This window comes from Martes martes (genome assembly GCF_963455335.1).
Source record: "Martes martes genome assembly, chromosome: 5".
Lineage (NCBI taxonomy): Eukaryota > Metazoa > Chordata > Mammalia > Carnivora > Mustelidae > Martes > Martes martes.
In genome coordinates this window covers 122977597-123003356 of record NC_137892.1, presented here as the reverse complement: position 1 = coordinate 123003356, position 25760 = coordinate 122977597, and the positions used below count along the sequence as shown (strand labels likewise).

General features: G+C 45.9%; 1 protein-coding gene across 2 annotated transcripts in view; it reads right to left on the bottom strand.

The window, feature by feature from the left end:
• Nucleotides 1-24555, bottom strand: part of GLRA1 (glycine receptor alpha 1) — a gene marked incomplete at both ends in the record, with an annotated part of 80080 nt that extends 55525 nt beyond the window's left edge. For both annotated transcript variants that reach the window (XM_080804661.1, XM_080804662.1), the window contains one exon: nucleotides 24500-24555. In XM_080804661.1, coding sequence (XP_080660787.1) covers nucleotides 24500-24555 — 56 coding nt within the window. The remainder of the gene's footprint in view (nucleotides 1-24499) is intronic.
• Nucleotides 24556-25760: the final 1205 nt, after the last annotated feature.

The window sequence follows — 25760 nt, the reverse complement described above, 5'->3', positions numbered from 1 at the left end:
TGCACTTTCAGAGAGAAACAACATTTGCTATTGTCTATGTTGTGCATTTTAGGGGGAAAACTTTCTTTCTTCTGCTGTGGGCTGTCCTGGGGAAAGGAAGGGGGAGAAGTGCTGGGGAGGGCTCATGTCCTAGGCTCCTGGGAAGAGGTGCGGCTGATACTCTCTGGTCTTCTGAACTTGACCAGTTTCCTGGGCCCTGGCCCTGGCATTCGGGAACCTGGGGGTTGCCGCGTGCAGTGCAGGCCCTGCTGGTCGCCCTTAGCTTGGCCTGAGTTGTCTCCTGAGGTCAACATCTGGCTTTTCATGGCCAGCTGTGCAATTCCAATTTTATTTGATTGCAGTAGGGGCTTAGGCTGGCCAGGGAGGGCCTGACAACTTATTACTCTCGCTTCGTGATCTGCTAAGCATCCCTGGGGGCAGAATGTTGGCAGTTGGCATGTTTGGAGCCCAGTTCTCCCTGGGGACTTATGGAACAACACCTACTTCCCCCTTCCTGGCTCACCTCCCCCAGCTATATCTGCTCCCTGTAAGAAAACCTATCTGTGTCAGAAAGCACATGTATTTGAATATGATTCTCTTGTGTAGGAAGATAAAATCTTGGATCCTTGGAGCTGGAAGGAACCTTGAGACTCCATCTGGTTCTTCCTCTGCCCCTAGGGAAGTGGGAATCTCTAGGGATCTTTCATACGCCTTATCATTGCTTCTGGTCTGTTCCTCTGGATAACCTTCTGTCTAATAACTCTTCTGCTTTATGTTCTGTATCTCCACAAAGCAGGCTGGCAGGAGAGGGTGGGGAGGAGGCTCCTTGGGAAGCCGAAGGAGGCACTCACTCTTAGGGTTGGGTAGGCCCTGGCAGGCGCCCGAGAGTGAGCCCCTCTTTAAATGCGGTGTCCTGGGCGCCTCACTTGCCTCACCCTAGTCCTGGCCTTGCTGTGGCGTCACAGAGCTGCCAACCCAGTCCATCGAGGATAAAATTTCCTGTCGGTCATCAAATTCTGCAGGCCGTCTCCTAGAGGAGAGGGAGGCTAGACCTCCTGCAGCCTCTCCTTTCATTTCCAGAAAGCTGTGTTTTGTTTTTTCTTGTTTAGTAGCAAGGAACAGCATTGTGTATTTTACCTCATTGTCTCCTGCCAACAGCCTGAGCAATAAGATGTCTGTCCCATTTTACAAGAAAGAGAATTAAGGCTTAAGACTCATGTGGTGACCTAGCCGTGGCACACCACACTGTATTTGCCTAACTGATGTCAAGGTTTTCCTTCCTCTGGCCTCTCTCCTCTTCACTCCACGTGTTGGTTCCAAGGCAGGAATCACAGCAGCCCTTGGTGTTTTATGGTTCAAGCTCAGCCTTCTACTCTGTAGCCTTCCTTTTCTCAGGTCTGGGGCACTCAAGGGGTTACGTAGGCAAGAATGGTGTTTGTGCACTTCCTTCCAGGCTCTTAGTCAGTATGGTTCCATGAGGCACAGAGCCTGGCCCACGGTCAGGGCTCAATAGTTACTTGTTAAGTGGGTGATAAGCACCTGGCATTCCAGGGGAAGCAGAATTTAGCTGTGCAGGTACTGGGCCTCAGTGATGTGATTTGACTGGAGTCAAAAAGTCCCAAATTCTGGCCCTGATACCTTTAGTCAGTCCCTGGTGAAAATACTTGATGTCTTCTGGGAAAATCCAAGGCAGGAAAATAGGAGAAGCCATCCTTTTCTTTCGGCAGCATCCACAACCCTCCCACAGGTTGACCTAGGCCGATGGCCTAGGTCAAACCCATGTCTGTGCATAAGCCTCACATTTCTCCCCACTGAGGTCCCTAATTACAATTCCACAACAGCCCTCTCACTTTGTCAATTCTACAACAACCGTCTCACTGACTGTCCCTATATGTCTCACTTGGGGAAATTTTCCCATGCCTTTGACTGCATGTCATTCCGCAATGAGTGTCATCAGTGTCATTCCACAATGAGTTACAGTGTGGGGAATCCAGGGGGACCCTTCAGAGACTTGAGTGCTAAAGAACAGGCCTATGGGGTTTGCTCTGCCAGAGTCAAAGCTCTTAGAAGGCCCTACGTAATCAGCATGCATCCCACGAGCTGGACAAGAGAGCAAATGGCTCTCATTACCTTCAATGCAGCTTTCTTTTTAATCAGATAAATCTCACTGGAAAAGTATATCTTTGCAGAGAATGGAGCTTGAGGCTTCTGGACAAAAAGTTTTGGGAGGAAAAATTGTACTGATCAGTAGGGATTGGTCATTTGAGGTTGCCAAGACCTGGGAGTGTCACTATTGAGGAGAAATAATAATAGGATAAAAACAGATAAAGTCATGGTATTAGCTCGTGGTAGGGATAGCCTCCAATCACTTAGCACCTACTATGGGTGGAGTTCTTCACAGGTGTCCCTGTATTTAATCTTCTCAACAATCCCATGGAGATGACATCATTACCTCCCTTTTAAAGATGAGGAAGCTGACACTTGCATTGTCAGGGATGTAGCCAAGGTTGTATGGCTTATAAGGGGCTCTGCCCTCAGTCAGCTGGCCTGTGAAGCCCACGCTATTAACTGCTACACTCTGTTGACTCTTCCAAGTGACAGTGATTGCAAAGTCCCTCTGAGGAGCCACTATGGTTCATGATAAACTGCCGGCATGACTCTTGGACCTACTGGTGGGTATTCCTGGAACTCTGGGAATCGGGAAGTATGGGTTGAGAACAGTATGTTGATCACTTTCAGACAGATAACGCTTTCCGTGTATATGGCACTTCCAAATCAGTCGCTACATTTGCTCCTTGTCCCACACCCATGACAGCATCTCCGTGTGCAGGTGATGGCCTGGAGGCCCCACCGGAAGGCTGAGAGAGCTGCTCAGGGCCTCTGCTGGCAGAGTCATAATGTGACCAGGATCTCAGATGTGGTCTGGGTCATCCTGACAATTTGGCCCTTCCCAAAAGACAGAAAGGGGATGGGCGAACCCTTCTTGGCTGTTCATTAAGTTGTTTCTCGGAATTTCTCTGGCATTAGCTTGACTTCCATTTAATTTTTCCATCTCAGTGGACTCATCTTTAAAATACAACCTGCCTTTACCAACTGCCGGTGTTGTTTGACCGGCCGAAGACCCCGTGCTTTTACAGATGCTGCGGAAACACGCTCTTTCCCCTCAGAGGGAAGTCAGCCTTTTTCATTCCCTGGGCACTTTGAGGTCCTCCACATCTCCTTTGAGTTAGGATTAATTTATCGTTCATTTGTGTACTTATTTATCCCAAACTATCTAAGCAGTGCCTACTAGAAGTCAGAGGTTGTACCAGGTGACTGAGCAAAATATGAATGATATAGTTATAACTGCAGGCCCATGTTGAGTAGTTATAAAGTAGTAGGTTTCAATATTTAGTCCTTAATATAATCCTATGGGTTGGGGAGTCATAATTTCCATTTTACTGATGAGGAAACTGAGGTTCACAGAGGTTAAATAACTTTCCCAGGTAGACCTGACCCTGCGCACTTCTCCCTTAACTGCGTCAGTAGTGAATATGCCTTAGCCCTCACTTTGCGCGAACTCCCAAACTTCCTACTGCCAAACATGTAGGAAGGCCTACATGAAGACACGTGAGTGTTTGAATACCTGGGCCTATTGGAAAAAACATGTCACTTTTCCTTCCCGAGTCTCTACCAGCTCAGGCCCGCAGTGGAAAGTAAGCCACGTTGCAGTGGAGCCGTAGGAAGTGCATCAACAAAAAGGGCTATTTATCCCAGAGAAAACAGGTTTTCATGAGGGGAGCCTGGATGTGTGTGGCCCTCAGGCATCCAGGAGACTGATTTCAAAGGAGGATGTTGAGAAAATAAACCATCCTCGCTGGGCTTGGAGGAAGGATGACCTTAAATTGTAGAAAGAGCAACTTGGATTCAAATGTGAAGCTGCCATTAATCAACTGAGTGCTGGGGCTTCAGAAAGAGGACACTTAACTATGAGTTGAGAGGGGTGGGTTTAGCTGAGGTGGGTATTTGTATGTAAATACAGAGTTTTCCAGAAGCCCCAGAGCTCTAATACTTCTCTAAATAGCCCTTGTTCCTTCCCTTGAATCCTCTAAGACAGAGAGCTGCGGCTGTGCTCACTGGGGTGGAACTTCTTTTTCTCACTCAGCGGGTTCCAAAGTCTTGGGGAAGACCAAAGGGAGAGGAGTCATAGAATTATGGACCTGGTCATCTTGTGCATTTAAAAAAAAGAGGCATTTATTGAACACCTGATATAAGTTAATGACCATATATTCTGATATTACAAAATCAGTAGGGTGGATCACCGCCATCTTAGAGAGAAAGAAACGGACTCAGAGGTTAGGTGAGCTGACAACGCTAGCAATTGCCATTTGTGCTCGAACACGTTCTAGGTGCCACATACTGAGCCGAGAACTTTCACGTCTATGCTTCCTAAGCCACCCAGCGACTCTATGAGATAGGACCACTTTCTCCTCCATTTTACAGGTAAGGAAACGAAGGCTTGGAGAGCTTACATGACCTCATCAAGGTGCTCTGATGGCAGAATTGGTACGTGGCTGTGACTGAGGTGGAATTTGGGCCCAGGTTTTGGAGCAGCTGTTCACAGGTGTTACAACAGCTCACTCAACTGGACTGTGCATCGTGTTGACTTTCCATTCCTCTGTGGTTTAGTGTAAGCCTCTGTGAGAAACACTGCCTGAGGAGAATTCAGGGGAAGACGTGTCAGTGAAACCTGCGGGACGCAATGAGACAAAAGGAAGACAGATGGACGATGAGGGAATGACCAGGCGCCCCTTCCTGGTTTGAGGATGAAGGAGGGCTAATGGCAGAAGGAATGCAGGGTCAAGGCTGCGTCTTTCTTTTCTTTCCGGGGTTTCTTTCCTTTCTACCCTGTGGGATCCTCCAGCAGGACCCCCTCTTCATAACTCATAGGGGGACTACCCAGGGGGCCAAATTCCTTTGCCTTCTGCTTCTTGCTGCAGGTGTCAGAGGCAGAGAGAAATAGCCCGGGGGACAGGGCAAACTGCTGCTGTGGAATCAGAAATCCCCGTTTGACTCCCACCTGTTTCTTCTTGTGTGACCTTGAGCTAGCCCTTTACCATATTTAAGCATCCGTTTCCTCATCCGTAGGGTGTAGATACCTTCTGTGCTAACTTTCGAATGACTATTTGAAACCATGTTGAAGAAAGCATAAGGTGCTACCCAAGTAAGAACGCCCTTCTGGCCTGGAACCCGGGCATGCTTCATAGACTCTGCCATCAGACTCAGGCTCTGCCATTTCCTAGCTGTGCGGCCTTGGACACGCCACTTATCCTCTCTCTGTTTCTGCATCTGTAGATGGGGGTGATAGAAGTTGCCGCTCATGGGGTTGTTGTAACGAGTAAGTCAGTCTTTTGTAGTGCTTGGTTTGGTTCTCGGCACATCATGAATGCCCAATACATTTTGTATTGATTCAGAGACAATTGGTGGATCTAGGCTCTTTGATGAGGGATAAATAGATGGGCTTCTAGAGCTTTCTTTGGGCTTTGCGCTTGGATGCTCAAGGACCACCCGCTGCCACACCTCCAGGAGCTCTCTGGGGGATCCTTCTCCTGTGCTCCTGGTAATTTATCGGGTAGGTAGTGAATGAATAGCATTACTCTGGCATTTCAATCAATAGGATTAAGATGATCTGATGGTAACAGAGTAGTAACTGCTGCTGCACAGATGGAAACTGTCCGGTGGCAAAAACTGTTCCTCACAAGCTGGCTGGCTGCCCTCAGACCAGACTCTTATAGCCCTTTTAAAAAAAATAACATTTTCCTCTGACAATTAAAACAATAAATGCACATTGGAAAAATACAATGAAAAAAATAAAAGAAGAAAAATTCAAAGAAAAAAAATAAAACCCTCCTGGAAATCCCATCATCTAGATACCTACTGTTACCATATTAGTAAATTTCTTCTGGGTTTTCTTTTTGCCTCTGTAGATTATAAATTGGTTTTGTTTCCTTCCTTTTTTTTTTTTAACTGATGATTCTGAATGAGCATTTTTCTCTTGTTATTAAACCTTTAGAAACACGATTATAAATGACTGCCTAGGCCAATGTGTGGCTGTATTAGCATTCACTTAGCTATCCCTCTCCTGATAGGCATTTGTATTATTTTCAATTTTTAGCTATTATAAATGATGCTGTGAAAACCTCCCTTGGTCACAAACCTCTGTTCATGTCCTAGAAGCAAAATTGCTGAGTCAAAGAGTATGACTATTTCTAAGGCAGAACAACTAAACCAGTGCAAAGGAGCTCCCATTTCCTCCAACGCCAGGACCAGCAGGCTCCTCATTGAAAATTCTTTATAATGTGGAGTCTGCTTGGGGCAAGGGTTGAAGGAAATGGTGGGACAGTGAAAGTTAAGAGAGATGACCACATTATCTTTTCCTTTTTCTCCATTAATTCAGATTGCCCAAGAACCCACAGACATCGGCGTGTGCTACAGGGGAGAAAGAGAGACCTTTGTGACAGTGTAGTTCAGAAGTCCAATGTTGCAGATGCCAGACATTTCTTTTTATATATTAAATTTCCCCTCCCTATGTCTTCTGCCTGCATCATATCCAATTTTTTATCCCTGAAAGTACTTAGATATAGTAAATACTTGGTTTGAGAGGGGGGATGGCGTAGCAGGCTCAAATCTGTCACACAGCTGTGTGATCTTGGGCAATTCATTTAGCCTCTTCAAATCTATTTCTTTATCAGAAAAAGAAGGCCATGGAGCAAAAATGTGCTTCTGGGATTGTTGGGGGTTGAGGACAAAATTCATCCCAGATACTGATGTGGTACCCAACACACAGAAACCACTCGGCCTATTCGCTATTATTACAAATAAAAATTAAAGTCTTTGTGAGATTCAAACATTCTTCACTCAAGTTCTATGCCAGTCTAGCTTACACCTAATAATTCTGAAGAACTTCAGAAAAATAGAAAGGCTAAGAGAGGCAGGTATGGCAGGAAATAAGGGATGTGGGCTGTGCTTCAAATCTTGGCTAATTTATTATGTTCTGGTGTAAGCCCTGCATTTTAAGAGGAACATTAACAGGTTGGAGCAGGTCCAGAAAGGAACAACTGGGCTGGTAAACAAACTTGAAATTGACCTGTAAGGAATAATTAAAGACTCTGTGGGTGTTTGGCTCAGTGAAGATTTAGGCAGGGAGATCATTTTTTACAAATCTCTGTCGGGTTGTCGTGGGGAAGAGGGAATCTGTAAAATAACGTTCTTGAATATTTACTGTTTGCCAGGCACTGAGTTCAGCCCCGTGCAAATATTATTTATTTTTCCCTCTCCCAGACACTAGATGAGAAATATATGTGTGTTCCTGTTGCACAGATGAAGAGACCCGAGGCGCAGATGGTAGAAGATGGCAAAAACGCCTTGGTTGAAAGTGACATGGCTGGTAGGTGGTAGGTGGGACTAGAAACAGATTTTTCTGATTCCATAACTGAGGTACCTTTTCCAGCCCAATGATTTGTGCCAGGCGACCAGGGAAGGCAGAGGGGACTTTAAGAGAGTTGCGGGGAGGGGGGGGGGGCTGCCTGATACATGGGAGGAAAGAACGGATTGACCAGGAGGGTTCCCCAGTAATGGAAGGGGCAGCATCAGGAGGTGGTGTGTTCCTTGTTGCTGAAAGTGTTCACGGATTAGGCGGAATCCTGAGCGACGTGCTGTAAGGATGAGTCAGCCGAGAGTGGACTAGAACTGTGATCTTACTACTTGCTTGATGACCTTGAGAGTTGCTTAACATATCTGAGCCTCAGTTGCTTCTTCTGTAAGCTAGGAATGCTTGATTCTAATTTTAGGATTGTTGGGAAGAATAAAAGATTCAGATCAATTTCTTAGCCAAGAACCTGGCATACAAAAGTTGCTCATTGTATGTTAAGTGAACAATTATCTCTGGTCTTTTCTTTTGCACCTGTAGTTCTCATTTACATAGTGCCACTGTCTATTGTCGTTTTCCCCGGGGTCAAGACTGGATTCTGCGATGTCACCTGCAGAATGGGTATTCTCCCTCACTTGTACAGAGGCCCGTATCTGCCAGTCTCTGTCCTCTCGGGAAAATGACAAGTTGGACTTTGAAACAGGGGCAGTGGAATAAACAAAAGGAAGAATGTTTAGATGGAAACGTTAAACAACAGAGTAGGTATTATTGGGAGAGAGAAGAGAGACATTTCACCTACTGATCAATTATCAGAGAGCCCACTGTGTGCCCAGCACTGTGCCCTGTACATTAAGGGCATACTCCATCAGTCCGAGGTACTGTCTTTGTCTTCAAGCGCCTCAAGGTCTGGGACGGCTCAGACAATTCTGAAAACTGGAGAACAGGACTGAGTGTCACTTGTGCTAACTCCCTTGCACAGGACTATTAGAGAAGGGATGCTTAAAGGCAGGAGGTTGGAGAAGATGACCTTGGAAGATCTCTTGCGGGCCTGGGCTTATCTCTGTCAGGTGGCTCCCAGGATGACATCCTTGCAGGCACAGTGGGACAGTGTTGCGGCTCTAGCTCCCTTGGGCATGGCCTCTAGTTTTCCCAGGACATCCTTAGACCTGGGAATATGCTAATCATTGTTGTCTGTCATCAGGCCCGGAGGAGGAGGGGCTGCCCTCCTTCCTAGCCAGGGAGAACCAGGCATTCCCTGCCAGCCTCCCAGGGCTGTTTCGGGCCCCTGTTCCTCAGACATCAGCCCTGGCCCCCGCCACACTCAGCCATGGCCCCCACTAGGAGGAGGCATGGAGCTGACTGCCCAAGGGTAAAGCTTTTATTGCTGTAATTCTTGGTCATTCTTCTCTTTGAACAAGAAGGCAGACTCCAGCTGATTTGGGAAATACCTTTTCTTTCTCCTCTGGTTTCCTCCCCGGTTCATCCTTCCTCCTTAGCATTTACCTCTTTCCGCCTGTACCTCTCTCCCCTTCTCATCATCCACTTCCTTCCTTCTCCTTCTGTTGTTTCTGAATCCTAGAATGACGGAGCTGAGAGAGACCTTAAAAGTCAGCTAGTCCAGTCCACCCACCCATTTTACACAGGAGAATACTGGGGTCCTGAGAGGGCGGGAGACTCACACAGAATGGTCTTGGCTGAACCCAGAGGAGACGCTTCCCTCTTGATTACTCTGCTTGTCTCCCCTTTTCTCTACCCCCTCATCTTGTCCCCCCCTCGTTATGTCTTGCCCCATATTATTTCTTATTCTCTTTCGTCTCCTCATGAATCCATGGTGACAGATGGAAAGGAAATCAGGACTTTGGGTGGCAGAACTGAAGGAAGTGTATCGTCAAGTCCTCCCCACCTAATTTCCTCACTAGGAAGGGCTGTGATTTGGGGTGAGTCTCTCCATTTTCTTCCTTAGAGACTCTACTCCCTCCACTCTGCCCCAGCACATCTCTGGATGTGAGGTCTGTGCACGTCTTTCAGCCTATGAAGACTTTGAACGGGGTTGGCCTTAAGGTGTCCCAGATGATAAAGTCACTGCTTTGGCACAAGCTGGCATCAGCCACAAAATGGGGATGATACGAGGACGTACTTCATTGAGTTGCTTTAAAGACCAAATGGTTAAGCATATGGAACTTTCAGAAAAGTTTCTGGCATATAGTAGATTCTAAATACATGTTATCTGATAATATTATAAATATTATTTAGAGGAATTTCTGTTCATAGGCAAAGGATTGGGAGTCACATCTTTTAACATGAGAAGGGAACAGAAAACTACGAATATAGTTTCAATAGATACTTGTTGGTGATCTTGTCCCCACTGTGCTCTATTTGTGAATGTGCCTACTTTTTACCCAAATGTACCATTTTTCGTCCAACTATTTGAGTTCATAGAGCAGCCCATGTCCGTGACTCACACTGAGAAGCCATTTGAGACTTAGAGGTACAGTTAAGCTTTGCTCAAAACTGAGTTTCACAAGTCCTTCTGGTATTTTCCGTTCAATCCAATGGCAGTGTCTAAGACGGGATGGTAGAGTACAGCATTCTTCAAACCCAAATTGCCTATATATCATATGACAAATTTTGCCCAGTTCATATACTATTACTTAATTTACCCTTAATTTGATTTTTTAGCTTAACAGAGATTACTAGTATTACAATGAAATTGGTAAATTCCAGTACCCAGTAAAATAAAATTCATGATAAGTAAAATAAAGGAAAATTATTCTGTACCATTGAAATTTGTCTTGCACACTACCAGAGGAACAATCTTTAGGTTTAAGGAAAACTGTCGTGGTGATAAGAGACCTGGAGTCCTCAGTCCTTGTCTGGGCTGAGCATGAATTCACTGCTGACTTTCAACAAATCCCTTTCCCTCTGGTCTCTGTTCCCCCTGGGAACTGAAAGGATTGGGTCAGATGATTCTTTCCAACTCTAACTTTTTTTTAATGACCAAGATTTTATGAAATTACAAAAAGGATTGGGTAGGGCTTCCTTTACCCTAATAAAAATACATCCATCACTTGTTCTAAAAACCCAAGTATATATAACATAAATCTGGCCTTCCGCTTTCCAATGACATCTCACGTCTAGCACAGTGACTTCCATTTGCTCAGAAAATTCCTCCAAACACACCACACAGTCTTAGCCTCTATGCTCATTTTTACTTGGAGAAACCAATCAGTGGGGCACTGGTTCAGACCTCCCCAAATGTCTCTTTTCCCTAGCTGGTGCATGTTCTTTTATTTAGGTGGGGTCCACATTTGATTGTGTTCCCATGCTATCTGACACCCTCTTTTGAAAAAAATCTATTTTTTCAGCTTTAAAAGTAATATATATTGTGAAACATTCAAGCATTCCAAAATATTTAATGTAGGAAATAAAAGTCCCCCATAGTCTCATTCTTAAGAGATAAAACAACTATAAACAGTTTTGGGTCCATTTCTCTAGACTTCTTTTTCCCCATAGAAAAACAATAAAACATTAAAAAAATAGAAATGAGATTTTACTGTACATCCTGTTTTGCTACTTGCTCTCCACATTCCCCCTCCATTTTAATCTTTTGTCCTGGATATTTTTTACTTTTCTGCATGGAATGAGGTCACCTGCCTGTGGCGCTTCTTGGCCATGAGAGTTTGGATGAATCATTTCTCCTCTCAGGATTTCAGTTTCCTCATCAGTAAAAAGAAAGGGACTTTCCTCACCTGCCCATCTCCCTACGATAAGTCTTTTTTTGGTAAGATTTTATTTATTTATTTTAGAGAGAGAGCGAGCAAGCATGGGTTGGGCGAGGGGCAGAGGGAGAGGGAGGGAGAGAATTTCCACCAAGTGCAGAGCCCAATGCAGAGCTCGATCTCATGACCCTGAGATCATGACCGGAGCTGAAGTCAAGAGTCGGATACTTAACCATCTGAACCACCCAGGGCCCCCCCACCCATGATATAAGTCTTAAGGGAGATGATGTGTGCATGCGCAAGCGTAGGCAGCCCGGGGTGGGCTCCAGTGGAGCAGTCTCTGTCCCATCATCGGATTTCCTGGGTTTGTAGTGGTGTCCATGACCTGAAAATACATGGTTTCCCAACTTGTTTATTTGTAGACCCCTCTAGAAGTTAAGCTGTATGAGAGCAGGGACTACATCTGTTCTGTTCATCACTGTGTCTGTCCCCAGAACTTAGAACAATTACTGCCTTATAGTAGGAATTCAATAAATATTTTGGGCGCAATGAGCAAATTGTCCACTCTCAGGTGGGCTTCCAGTTGGTAAAAGGCCCATTGGGAGGGAACAGGGCAGAGCAGAACTAGGCTGAGCCTGGGTGACAGTGGATGGCTGGCCCCGCCAGTGTCCTTGACCTCCCCATCCTCCAGCTTGCTTGTTCTGCAAGCCTTCCCCCTCTGTTTGCAACATTCTCTCTTGGCACTCATTGCCACCGGGTAAATTAGTCATTCTTTGTGGCCCAGTTGAAGTGTCCTGGCTCCTTCAACTTTGTGCTGTCTCCCCACCTCAGGGCAGAGTTAAACAGACTCTTCTTGATGCTCCCAAAATGCTCCGCACATATCCCCTTTTAATAATAGTCCTCATGGTTTTCCTGCTTTGCACAATTTCTTTGTGCCATGTGTATGGCTAACACTCTGTACACCTTCTCCTATTGAAAACTTAGGGTGATTTTTGGGGGGTAGGGGGGTGGATACTAATGATTGCCATTTTACAGATGAGGAAAACTGAGGCTTAGGAATCTTAAGAACAGTCTTTGTCCAGGACCTACAAGTGTCAATTAAGTGGTATAACCTGGATTCCGGAATGTATCTGACTGATTCATCAGAGTTTTTACCTGTTGGGTCTTCTGTGAGCCAACTTAATTCAAGAATTATGCAATGACAGCTGGAAAGACCTATAGTCTTTACACAGTCCAGTCTTATCATAGGGATGGAAGAACCGAGACTCAGTTACAAAGTCAGAACAGGAATTGCAGGGGGAGGAAAATCCTGTTCTCATCTTCAGGGCGTGCAATCTTGAGGCAGGGTGGGGGTTACACCTTTGATTGAAACTTGTCACCCTCTTTTCCAGGAAGCATGGCTTTTTATATTCCAAGGGATCGTCAACGAAGTCCTCCAAGCCCCTTTTCTCTAGAGATGATGCAGTCTTTTCTTGGCCCCTGTCAAGAGTTTCTCTTTTCTGCTGAATGTTTTAGGTCACACCAAGAAAATGATCTCTAATGAAGTTCATGCTTCCTGCCCAACTAAAAACCACTGTAGGAAGATTGCCTTGCCCTCTGGGAGGGGCCTCTCTTTAGACCTAGGTCGTGGTGGGAAGCAGCTTTATCTGTGATGGTGCAGGTGCGTTGAAAGGCCCAGAGTTTGAACATGCTCAGCCAGACAGCAAGGATGAAGCTGAGCAGCTCACCTCTCTGGCTACTGACCCAGGGCTGAGCTACCCTGTCCAGCTGACTCTCACTGTGACTCATGTCTTGGAGCAGAAAAGGGTCACAGTGAGACACGGCAGTGTTTTGGGGTTGGCTGGTTGGAAGCCTTCTGGTCCTGGGCTTCTGCAGAGCCAGTAAGAAGACGATGGGGGAGCAGGCCTGTGGGGACCAAGTAGTTCAACTTCATAGGCCCTGAATACCTAATACACATGGTCACAGGGACAATGCTCTGTATGAGGAAGAAGTAGAACAAGTTGCAAACTCTGGGAAGTGCCAGGGGGTATGTCTTAATCTTCTTGTTCCCCTTCCACATGTCCCATAAGCTTCATCATGTTCCTGGCCTTGGAAGGGCTTACAGTCCAGTAGGGCAGTAAGTAGGGCACCCAAATGCACGTGAGGTCTCCGTGAGTGACCTGAGTGCAGAGAGTCAAGCCTATACCTCCAAGGGGATTTAGGAAGGAGAGTCTATGGCCAGTTGCGGGGTGGGGGCGTCCAGGGGCTGCCTTGCAGAGGAAGTGAGGCTAGAGCTGGACCCTGAGGCAGGGATAGGATCTCAGAGAATGGAGAAGAAATTGCGGTTCGTTAAGGGCTTATGCTCTGTGCGGAAAAAGTGCATGAAAAGTCCCTTCGTTGACTTATTGGTGAAGCTCTTATCTTTGGTTTTTAAGATGAGTGATCTGCCGAGATCATACAGCAAGGACGTGACTGAGGCAGGATTCAAAGTCAACGAGCTTGAATCCAGAGCTGGTTTCTGCCTTTCAGGCCAGAAATGAAGGGGAGGGTTTTTTCTGGGTTTATGGAGAGATAGGGAACAGTGTGAGAACAGTACAGGGATGAGAATAATGCACCTACTATAGAGAACAATGAGAAGTTCAGTTTGGGCTGGAATTTGGTTTGTGCAAAGGAAAGAGCTGGACACGGAGGCGCGGGCTGTGTGGTGGCAAGTGGAATTTTGTCTTGCTGAAACCTGGAACGCTCAGTGAGGGGCACCATGAAAGCAGACGGGTGAGATAAATCTGCACACACACTGACAACATATTGCTGAGTGAAACAAGGAAGTTGCACGTCATGGTGTTTCGTATAATCCCATTTCTGTAAAACAGAAACAGCTCGCTCACCTAGCCCAGCGGTTCAAGGCTCTCTGAAGCCAGACTGCTTGTATTTCAGTCCAGCCCTGCCATTTCCAGGGTGGGTAACCTGAGGAAAATGACTTACCCTCTCCGATTCCTCATCTGTAACCTCATCTCTACAATGGGATGGACGATGCTTTATAGGATTGTTCTGGAGCTTACGTAACTTAATACATAGCTTGTAGAAAGATGTGAGGCACATAGTAAGCACTCATGTTTTTGTCATTACATTATTAAAATCATCTGGAAGGCTGAATATCAAACTGTTAAGTGATTTGCCCCATGGGGTAAGATTTCTGTGGATTTTAGTTTGAATCCCATTTCCCTATGTGGTTTAAATATTTTATAGCTAACCTGAAATGCTAATAATGTAAACAAACCAGCATTTTGTTTCCAGAGTTGATATTGGGAGACTTTGTTTGTATTGTAGTTGTTGTTCTAGTAGTAGCAGGCCTGCTATGGAAACACTTGGAGAGGTCTCTAGTGTCGCTCAGAGAGCTGTTGAAAACAGGTGTCTGAGACATCCTTGTTCGGGCTTCCCTCGGGCCAGGTGTGGAGTGCCGCTCATGATTACACAGGAGAGCTGGCCCGGGCCTTGCTCCCTGTCCCCATTCTGCTCCCGCCACCCTCGGCAGGCCTGGGCGTGGTTTCTCGGATTAGAGATGTTCTGAGAAGCCCTTTGGCCGTGCTTCGGGAGTGGCAGATCTGGAACCCGTGGCGAGACCACCAACGCTGGAGCTTGCCTGCCTTTGGGAGACAAAGGGAAACCGTATTCTCAGTCTTGTGTGTTTGTGGGTTAGGATGTGAGGCTTTAGTGTGAGGACTAAGGACTGGCAATTAAAAATTTTTAGGGGCACCTGGATGGCTCAGTCAGTTAAGTATCTAACTCTCGATTTTGGCTCAGGTCATGATCTCAACGTTGTGAGATGGAGCCCCTCACCGGGCTGCGTGCTGCGCTTGGAGCCTGCTTAAGATTCTCTCTCTCCCTCTACTCCTCCCTGCCCCTGCTCACACACACACTCTCTCTCTCTAAAAAAAAAAATTTTTTTTTTAATGGGCTATATATTATGCTACCTTTTTTTTCTGGACTCCCAGCCCAGGCAGAAATTGTCCTCTAGAACATTTGAAGCTCTTCAAATCGAGCACTTTTGTTCATAAGGCAGGTGAGATGAAGAGGAAAGGTACTGTAGTGACCGGTCTGCCCTTCGAGCCCTCACCACAACCGTCTGTGATGGGGGCGGGAGGCAGTGCCATTCCCCTCCTGTGTGAAGCGTGGAGATTGAAAACTCACATCTATTTACCAATGTATATTAACTTCCTGATGATCTAGAACCATCCAAAAGAGATTAGTCCTTGGTTATCTAGAGAGGGAAATTAATCTCCTTTCTACCTCTGTCTTCCTCATCCACTTCTGTCTCTTCTCTCCTCCTCCCTGGTTCTTTCTTGGAATAACAATATCAGTGCAATTAAAAGAATGTTCTCCAGAGTCAACCTGGTTTTGAGTCCCAACTTTGCCTCTTACTAGTTGTCTTACCTTGGGCAAATGACATAGCCTCTTTATGCCATCAGTTTTATCACCTATAAATGGGAATAGAATAGTATTTATGTCCAAGGATTTTTGTGGGGTTATGAGACGAGGCACAGGACCTGACATTCGATAAATGCTCAATAAATAGTAAAAACTATTATTAGTGCATTGTTGCAGCCCAGGTTGAGAGGAGCATCATGAGGGAGGAAGAAGGGAAGCTTCAGGGAGAAAGGAACATTAGCTTGCGGCATCTATTAGCGTAAAAGATGCACAGACTCCGTGCCTCAGCAATTCCATTTCTTGCTCTTGTTATCCACCTGGAAAAACGTCACCCGTGTTCACAAAGATGTAGGTGCACTGTGACTATTGCCGCACCGATGTCAGTGGAAGACTTAGAAGAAAGTGTAAATGCCCCTCGGTAGGGAGATGGCTGGAAAGTGATGGGATATATGGAATATGAAATGCTCTGCGATAGTTAAAAGAATGAGGTGAAGCTCTGTGCCTCCACGGGCAAATCTTCCAAGACAGATTCCTCAAAATGATAGTATGTGTATACTCCAATAGTTAACACACGTGTGTGTATCCATATACATACACGCTTAAGTAGATGAATAAGAACTATCAAGTACAATACCCCTTAAAGACACAAAAGCTGGGATGGATCTGGAGATCCTATCAAAGGGGATTTTTAGGCTGGAGTCTAGTATAAGATTTTTAAAAAAGGAATATATGCATATATTGTATAACTAAAAATGATCAAGAACAGAGAAAGGAATACCTATCTGGCTAGGAATCAGAAGAATATGGCTGTTAGACCAAAGTCCTGATGGAGAATTCCCAGATCTTGTCTCATAGGCTTCTTTCCATCCTCCCACTGCGGCCCACTAGAATGCGGGGAGGGGGCGCTCTTAGCCTGAGAAGTGCACCAGCTCACCGGACCACCAGCTTTAGGAGTGTGTGTGTGTGTGTGTGTGTGTGTGTGTTCTGTATGTATAGTCTTAGGCAAGTCACTTCCCCAAACCTCAGTTTTCTCAACTCTAAAATCGGGATAGCAGCCACTGTCTTGTATCTATTTTTTAAGGAGACTGGGAAGCTCATATGGGGTCATGAGTGTGAAACACTCGATCAGGTGTCAAGCGCTCGTGGAAGGGAGTGCTGCAGGTCAGCCTGGCCGCCAGGGTTGCTGCGGCCATGCTGCATCCCCCCCACCCCCGCCACCCCCCGAGCCGGGCAGTGTTGCAGAACAGCACACGGCAATAAACACGCAGCTCTCCAAGGCCAAAGATCATAGCGGTTACTTTATTTGATGTCTAAGATAATAATGTGCTTTGCGGAAAGGATAATAGGTTGAAGGGGGTAAAGAAGAAGGAAGGATGTGGTCCCGAGATCAGACAGATGGGAGCAGGGGGCAAGACTCTCTGAACATCTGGGAGTCCGAAACGGGCCCCCAGTTATGTGGAGCTGAGAGTGCAATGTGCACAGGGGGACTGTCAGTGAGGTTATCCTTGGAGCGATAAACCACAGATTTCCTTCTTCTGAACACCATGATCTATGATCTACCTCCTCCATCGGTCCCGGCAGACTCTCACCGCTGTGTCCTCGGCCCCACAGGGCTGGGATTCATAGCCCATTCCTCAGTGCCCTTTCTCCTTACCCAGCTTCGCATGGTCGGAGTTCCCAGCTTCACTAGAACTCCGGGGCCCAAACCACCAGTTTGGGAATGGGGATAGCTCTCTGAGGAAGACTTCTTGAGGTGTGTGTCTGTACTTATGAGGGAGAACAGCGTGTGAGAGTGCCAAAGGAAGAAAGGGCAGTGGCAGAGTCGCAGGCACACAACCCTTAGAGATGACATGCAGGCAAATCAGTTTGGGGGAGAACAGAATTATGCAGGACCTGGGGAGCTGCGTCATTCACTCTATAACCTTAAGGAAGTCATTTGTCCTGTCTGCATCTGCAGAATCAAAGGGTTGATCTGTGTCAGAGGTCCCCAGGCAGAGTCACTTAGAGCCCTACTACCCAAACCTTTGGTCCGAGGAAGCATCAGCACCCCCTGGGGGCTGTTAGAAGCGCAGACTCTCTGGCCCCGCCCCAGACCTCCTGAGTCTGAATCAGCATCGGTGAGATTCTTAGGTGATTCATACACGCTGAAGTTTGAAAAGCACTGATTTAGAGACTCTTGCTAACATTACAGGCTTCTGGGTCCCCCTCCTGAGAGATTCTCATTCAGTAGTCTAGTACGGTGGCAAACCCCTTACAGCTAGATTTGAGAGCTGCTGAATTACAGAACCGCCTAAGTCTCCGCGATTCTGTTGGTACTTAAAACACTCTGAAGGAATGTGTGATTCTCTGGGGGTGAACGGGTGGGAAATCTCCAGGAAGGGAGCAGAGGCTTATTCCCTAGGTGCCTGTGGGTTGCCCAGTGTGCAAGGCAAGAGAAAACGCTGCCCATTTCACGGCTGCGATTAATGACTGTCAGCGGCTCCCTGTTAAGATGGTAAACTCATTTAGCAACAGATACTGAGAAACAGCCGAATCCAAAGGCAGAGAGTGGTAATCTAATTGCACTGAATTAGCCTCAGGAGACTCGGACAATATCAACTTCAGAAAACCACAAAGGGATCCTTTATAAGGAGTTTCAAAAGCTTTGGGGCCTCAGCACCTCTCATCAGGGCTTGAGTTACGAAGCAGAGACGCTGGGCTAAGCCCCTCTCCTCAGCATCTCAGGCCATTGTTCCCTTCCAGTGTGCTTTCTACATGAATTTGCTGGCTGGCCCCATGGTGTTTTCAGTTGTGTGTTAGGCTTGACGGGGTTGGTTCAGGAGGGACAGCAGGGGTTCAGGGCTAAGAGGCATCCAGCCATACCGGCCACTGGTCCTGTGAACACTGTCCACGTCTATGGACTTGTCTGGAGACCAGTGCACTTTCTAAGTGGTCTTTCTGGCTGGCTCTGACATTTTCTTATTTTGAGGTCCTTCTCATTTCTTAATACCAGCCTCTTACATAACCAGGTGATTTCCTTTTCATAATCCTTTGTTGCATCTTGTATGTGTGTGCACGCGCACGCGCACACATGCTCATGTTCATTGCCCATTTTATCTGTCACCAATCCATTTTAAAGAAGGAAAAGAGAGGAATGAAAATGTGTTTATGGCATGACCCAGAGTGCTTACAAGGATGGGATGGTCATTTGGGGGTCAGGAAAGGAGGGAATAGAAGTATCGTGAAGAATTGTCTCTGACCTGCATTCATTTACTTTAATGCACTAAATTATAAATCTCAACGCACAAAAGCAGCTTGAATTTCTTCTACAGCCTTCCTGGGAGGTGGATTTCTCTGACTTCATACCTCCAGTGACAGGGACCCTTACTACCACTGAGGCAGCCCATTGCAACACTTGGCAGGTCTGCTAGGAAGTTCCAAATGAATTGAACTAGAATGTGTGTGTATACATTAAAATAATTATCTATCAATTTGCTCTAGTTCTTCTCTTGGAGCTATATAGAATAAATCAAATTTAATGTTTCCCAAATGGGGGTCCCTGGATATCTAGGGGGTTCATGAAATAGTAATGAGGATTCAGAATCCATCTTAAACATTTCAGAGACTCTAACAAATTGCATATTTACTTCTGACAAAGCTCTATGGACTCACTAAAAAGCATCACGTGTCTTTACTTCTGTTTTCTTTTAGGTCAACTCAGTGTGATGACATCGCTTATACCATAACATTAAGTATTTCTGGCAGTTATGTATACCTCTGAATAACAAAGATGGGGAAAATAAGTTAATGATGAATGGGATTTGGCAAACAAAATTTTAAAAACATAGCTTTTATGGCGAAGGAAAAAACCCAAACAGAATCCCTGGTGTAAATACAGCAACTTTGGGTCTCTTTCTCATGCTACTGCTCAGCTCTATGGGGATCGTGATCAAGCACCATGTTTTCTCATCATCCAAAGTGCTTCCTGGGGAAACAGACATATTTATGTGATTGGTCAATAATCTAGGGTATCACTATCTAGGGTGGGATAACCCGCCAGAGTGAAGTTGCTTAAAAAGGTTCTCAATTCTTTCAGATTTTTGAGCCCGGATATAACGCAATGTTGCTATTTCTTAGAATGATTGAAATACGCAGCAGTATTTGTAACCAAAACTATTCTATCATGGAGGAGATTGGAAGAAGATAATCTTTAACTGGCATAGTTAAAAGTGATTTTAGAGAGAGTGATTTGTCGAGTCCCTTCATTTTACAGCTGGGAAAACTGAGGGCCAGAGAAGTCACATAACCCTCTCAAGGTCATGGGACTAGCTAAATTCTGGATCCCGGGTCTCCTGCCCTTTGGGCCAAGGCCTCTTTGCCTAAAGCAGCAGAAAACCTGCAGAACAGCATCAAGATGGCCAGGCGGGAGACAACGCCATCCATCTTAAACATCATTCTGGCTTTTGCCAGCTGATGAAGGAAATAAAGTTAATGACGCCCACATAAATGTGATGCTGTCGCAAGATGCGTACACAGGCTGTCTGGAGAGGAGCTCTGCGGGCCCCCTGAAGAAGGAAAAAGGTTTTTAATGTAGCTTTAAAGGGGGCAGTGTCTCCCTTTTCTGCAAGGACGGGGACTCTGGCATCTTTTACCTGTGTCCCCTCCGCAGAGTGCCTGGTTTTGGACCAGACACATCCACACGTAATAAATAGATGCCTGGTGAAGAAAGGGAAGCAGTGTTGGCATTGAAGCAGATTCATTTTGAGCCCTTGTAGGTATGGGCCTCTGAAGACCTTATCCCAGGGTGGAGGGAACTTAGAGGTGTTGGAATCAGTCATTTGAATTGATGGGTGAGCACAATGAGTCCCCATGACGCAAAGTCTTGTCAAAGCCATGCTGCAGGATGGGGGCAGCACTGACTTTAGAACGGGGACTTTTCAAATCACAGCCCAACTGCTCCCTCCACTGTGCCACATGTTTGCAATCTCTTTCATAACAAGTTGGCCTCAAGAATAAATATTCTATATATCCCCTGATAGGTCATCACCAGTTTTGTGAATATGCAGAAGTTACATGCCCATTCATAACTCTGTTTACCAGCCTAGGGTCCTTGGGAATAAAAAACACGATGCTTTCTTTTCTCCTACTCAGGCTTCCTAAGCTCCCAGAAGAGGGTAGACCAACATTTTGATTGGCCCCTGTGCAAACTTGCCCAGGAAACTTCTTTCCTTAGGAAAAGAATCTTTGGTCCATTTCAGAAGCTCCTAGACACTCTGCAGTGCCCAAAATGCAGCAGGAAAAATTTGAGGGGAAATATATTTACGCTTCCAGGAGGAAAAGATTGAGGTGGTCATCCACCCCCCCTTGGGCAGCTTGGAGACTGAGAAGCCAGATGGGTCACCTCAAAGGAAAACTCATTCACCTGGTTTTCCAGGATGATATGAAGCAGTCTATTTGCCATGTTCCTTTTGACCGGAGTGTGAATAGAAACATCTTTCCTTCAAGGTTTTAGTGACCTTTCTTAGTAAACATGTGCCATATTCAGCACAAAACCCTGTGCAAGGAAGCATCTACTGGGCTGGCAGGTGGAAGTGGCCACATAAAGAGAAGCTGATCATCTTCTGGTGAAACCAGCCATGGATTAGACTTGGTATATCTCCTCTACCTTTATTCCCTTTGCAGGCATGAGCTAGGTCTCTTTTTGCCTCTTTTTGCTTCGTTGGGGGTGCTTTGTATATTTCTTGAGCATTTTCTTAAGGAAACTAGACTTTTTTCTTCATTATAATTAGTATATCAAAAGAGAAGATTAAATATTTGGTCATTCTATAGTGGTGGTTGTCAACTGCAGATAATTTTTGCACCCCAACCCCTACTGCAGGATTTTTGGCACGGTTTGGAGACATTTTTGGTTGTCATGACTCGGGGTGGAGGGCTGCTGCTGGGCCACAGTACTGCTGAACATGCACAGGACAGCCCTCCTAACAAAGACGATCTTGTTCAAAATGTCAGTAGGGCCGAGACTGAGAAACACGTTATATGTTATGAGTCTATTTGAATTACTCATAAGATAAGACATTTGGGGGTCTTCCTGGGCCCCTCTAGCCATAAGGCACTGTAAAGGCTCTGGGAATCAAAGCAAGTTCCCTTTGGCTTGAAAAGCATGTTTGAAAGGAATGTGCTTCTACCATAAAAAAAAAACCAAAACCCATATCTATTATTTTTGACCAGTCTGGTTATAAAGCCCCATCTCCAACTGAAAATAAAGAGACAAAATTTAGGTTATTGAATCCTAGAATGTCACTCATGGAATTTTAGAACCCATAGGCTTTTAAAATACCAGAGCAGGAACTTCAGCCAAATCACCTCATTTTCCTTATGGGGTCACAGTTGAGGAGCACTGCAATGCTGTGTGCCTCCCAGAACCCTATGTCTCTCTCCCCTCAGCTCTGTCTAAGTCCTCGATTTGTTCTCTCTGTTGGCACTATCTGAGATTTCTGGCTCACTTCGATTGTTGTTTTGTGGTACCGTCATTGTTGCCATTTTGCTGGTTAGGTACTGATGCAGCGGTACTTCTATTATTGATGGTCTTTCCTTTTCTAGCCCCCAGATTTCCCCAACAAGGTGAGCAGCTGGCATCATTTAATCTAAGGAGTACCTGGGTGCCTGAGATGATTGGGCAGGCTCCTTCCAACATGAGTGCCTGCCTGTCCCTTGGGGGAGAAAGGGTTATTCACATGGAACCTGCTAGGGAGCTGCCCCTCTCCATTTACCCCCACATACAATTCTATTGAGTCCCCAGATTTTAATGCTTCTGCATTTTCACCTAAAATTTAAAAAGTGAGAGAGTTAGAAATGAAAGTGCCAATTACACAAAGACAATACTTTCCCTCCTTTTGACACCCCCCCCATCTCTCTGAAAAATTTCCGAGGGTATTTCCCTAGTTCAATTCCTAGTTTTATTATTTTGTGTTTCAGAACATTTCTGAAACAACATTTACTCCTCAGATGATGTAGCCATTCCTGTATCTTGAAAGTGCAACAGTAGCAATCTCTTCCCAGCTCTCCAGAGTTATGACTCTTCTTTCCTTATAAACACAGAATCCCATACACATTTGTAGTTTAGATATGCCTTGACACACGTAGGGGAAGAAGATGTAGAGTGAGGCTTCCTAACGGTCCACCACCAGTTTACTTAAAGAATTAGCATGGTGGATTCACAGTGTTACCAAAATGATTACAATGCAAACCTTTTAAACTGTGTCTCCCTTTTGTGAAAGACAATGTCAGGGAGAAGAAAATCAAACATGAGGAAAAAAGCAATCGGGCGTGTGTATGGGGGGTGATGTGCTTGGTCCTATTAATTTGCTCTTTAATTTTTCTGGTTCAGTTCTGTCTCCGTAAGCCAAACAGAGAACCAATTTGCATACAAATGTTACCAAGTACCCCACCTCCACAGGATTTTACAGTTCTATATGTATGTAGAGAAGAAAGGATTTGATACTGTTAAGAGGATACTTCCTGCCCTTTCCCCCATAAAGTAGCTACATTTCACTACAATTCACAAGGCCCTGGATTGTTGCACTTTTTTGATTCTATCTGACTCCCTGACTATTTGCATTCTGAGCTGTGGGCAGGACTATGGCCTATCAAATAATTATTTGAACTGGAGATTAGAAGCTTTAGCATTGGGTATCTCAGGGAAGGAGGGGGTCTTTTCTTTATCTCAAGAGAAAGATATGAAGAGTGGTTCACATATAAACCCTTACAATCTGGGGTCTGGGGGAGGTGTCATTCATTTAATAAACCAATCGACAGGTTAGTCAAACCAACAATTCATATGCAGAATTCTCTACAATGTTAAAAGGAAAACCAAGAATTAGTTGCTGGTTTATGATGGGAGAGGATAATATTTGGTGATTACTTATTTTTAAAAATAACCTAGAGTGGGTTTTTCAAATGGCTGTTAATACAATGCCATGGTAAAACACGAGAGGCAGGTATCTAAAATGAGGAAGATTAATGATTCCTGCGGGTCATGGAAGAAGAAAAATTTTTTTCAATTCATATAAATGGAATTTATCATAACCACCTCTGACGATGGCTGATTCACCGACTTACAAAAGGACTATCTATTTCAATGCTTCCTGAAGAGGTGATTTTTCACTTTTCACTTGTACTAACATAGAATGCTAAGCCTGTGGGCAGAAAATCTTAACCTGGGAGATAACGGGTGAGGGAACTCAGCTCCAGACTGAGGGACAGACATAAATCAAACAAAACAAACAAGAATTGTCCAACGGTTCAGGATCTGCAGATAACAAAGTAGAGTTTGAAAAGGTGAGTGGGTGAGAGGAGGGAGTCAAAGTTTCAAAAGGGAAATGTTTCCCAGGATCTGTTCCTAAGTAGATCCACTCTGCACCCAAGTTCAGGGCTTTACAATCAGAGGTCATAACACTATTGTTTCCAAGCGCTAAATCTCAGCACTCCGCCCCCCCACCCGCAGAAAAAGAAAACAACAACAAAAAAGGAGAAAAAAATAAAATGTTCTGTGTCCAGCAAGTTCTAGTGCAACCTTCCCCGTCACCGCTAGTTGTCACTTGGCTCCCAGACGGGAGAGCTGAGGTTTTCGGCACTGCGGTTAGAGAGAATGCAGTCCTAATTAAACTGAGTAACTCCTAAAGCTTCCCCTTAAAGTCCTCAGCCCAGTGAGAGCCAATATGCAGAGGGGCTGGGGGCCAGTGATGGGGTGGGAGTATAGCAGGTGGAAGGACAAACAAATCACAAAAAACCGCAAACAGCTGCCAGAGCAGCGACTGTCTCAGACCTCCACGCACAAGCCAGACACCCTGCGGGCGGGGTGGGGTGGGGGAGCGGGGAATGGAAAGACCCGATTGCAGCGGTATACAACAGCCCCCTCCCCCACAAATGAGGGGATCACGGACAGAGTCAGCCTCAGTGCTCCTTTCCCCCGTTTCCATTATAGCGATGTGGTCAGTAGAAAATTGCATACCTGAAGAATACAATGGTCTCCCAAAGGTAGAGTCGAAGAGTATTGAAGCTGTACATTTTTCAGGTCCTTGTGCTTTGTAGTCCACGAGTTATGGGGGCAAAAATGTTTCAAATTGGCACTTACAAAACCAGCGAGTGCTATTGAAAAAATAATCCAGATGCTAAGAGGAGGTGGAAAACCGGGGCGCGGAGGAAGCCCCCAGGGGAAACTGGAAAGAGGGGTCTGTAGGTACCACGGACAGAGGCAGCCGCGAAGCGTTTCAGCACCACGGAGAGCGTCCAGCCCTGCTTTTCAGGAGTGCGAAGAGTATTGCTGTTTGTTAAACTCCAGCTTGTCTGTTGGCTCCCTGCGGCGCTGGGGAGGCACGTTTGGGGGTGGGTATATTTTCTTTTTTACCCCTGTTTTTCTGTTTAAACGGCTAGCTCCATGCAAGGAAAAAAAATCTTCTGTGGCGATCAGAACGTTGGCCTCGGACTGTTAGTTTCGGCGAGCATCTTGGGTAGAGAGAGCTGGGCTTTATGCCCCTGGGCTGGCCTGAGGGGGTTAGGGGCGAGGGGAAGGGATTGACGGTGCTGCCTTCAGTTAAATCCCGGAGAATGTGCCAGGCTGGCGCATCGCGACCGAGTCCCGGAATCTCGTTTCCCTGTCTGCGTGCCGGTCTGCTGTCGCCTTGCGATCCGTGTTCTCTGGTCCCCGCCGAATAAGTTATGATCGCTGCAGGAAAGGTGTCCCATTGCTCGGGGCTGCAGGCGTGAGAGAGCTCAGGGCAAGTTTCAGGGGCTGCCGGGGTCCATGGCGACCCCGCGGGGCTCAGTAGCCCGAGGCTTCAGATGCATCTCGATTTTCTGAGCTCGCCCATCTTCCTCTGGCCAGGACTCCTTCAGATCTTCAGACTTTCTTACTGCATTAATTTAACAAACTGGCGGCATGGGGGTTGGAGGCGGGGTGGGGGGGCGGGCGAAGGCCGATGGGAGAGGGTGGAGAGGAAAAAAGGGGGGAAAAAACTCCTTAGTATCTTCAAACCCTCCCACTCGAGGTGCTCATTGGCCCGCGGCTGCAAAAACCAGATCTTTTCTCAGTGTTTGGCCAATCGTGTATAAGACTCTGGGTTGAGTTTAACGCTTAAAGTGCTGGACAAGATCCCTGTCTCTCTTCTCCTTTGCAAGCGGGCAGTGGGGTGGGGGAGATTATGGAGTTAATCTCTCGAGGGCTGTCAAAATATTGCCACGATATTTAAAGAATGTACTTATATGTGAGTAAA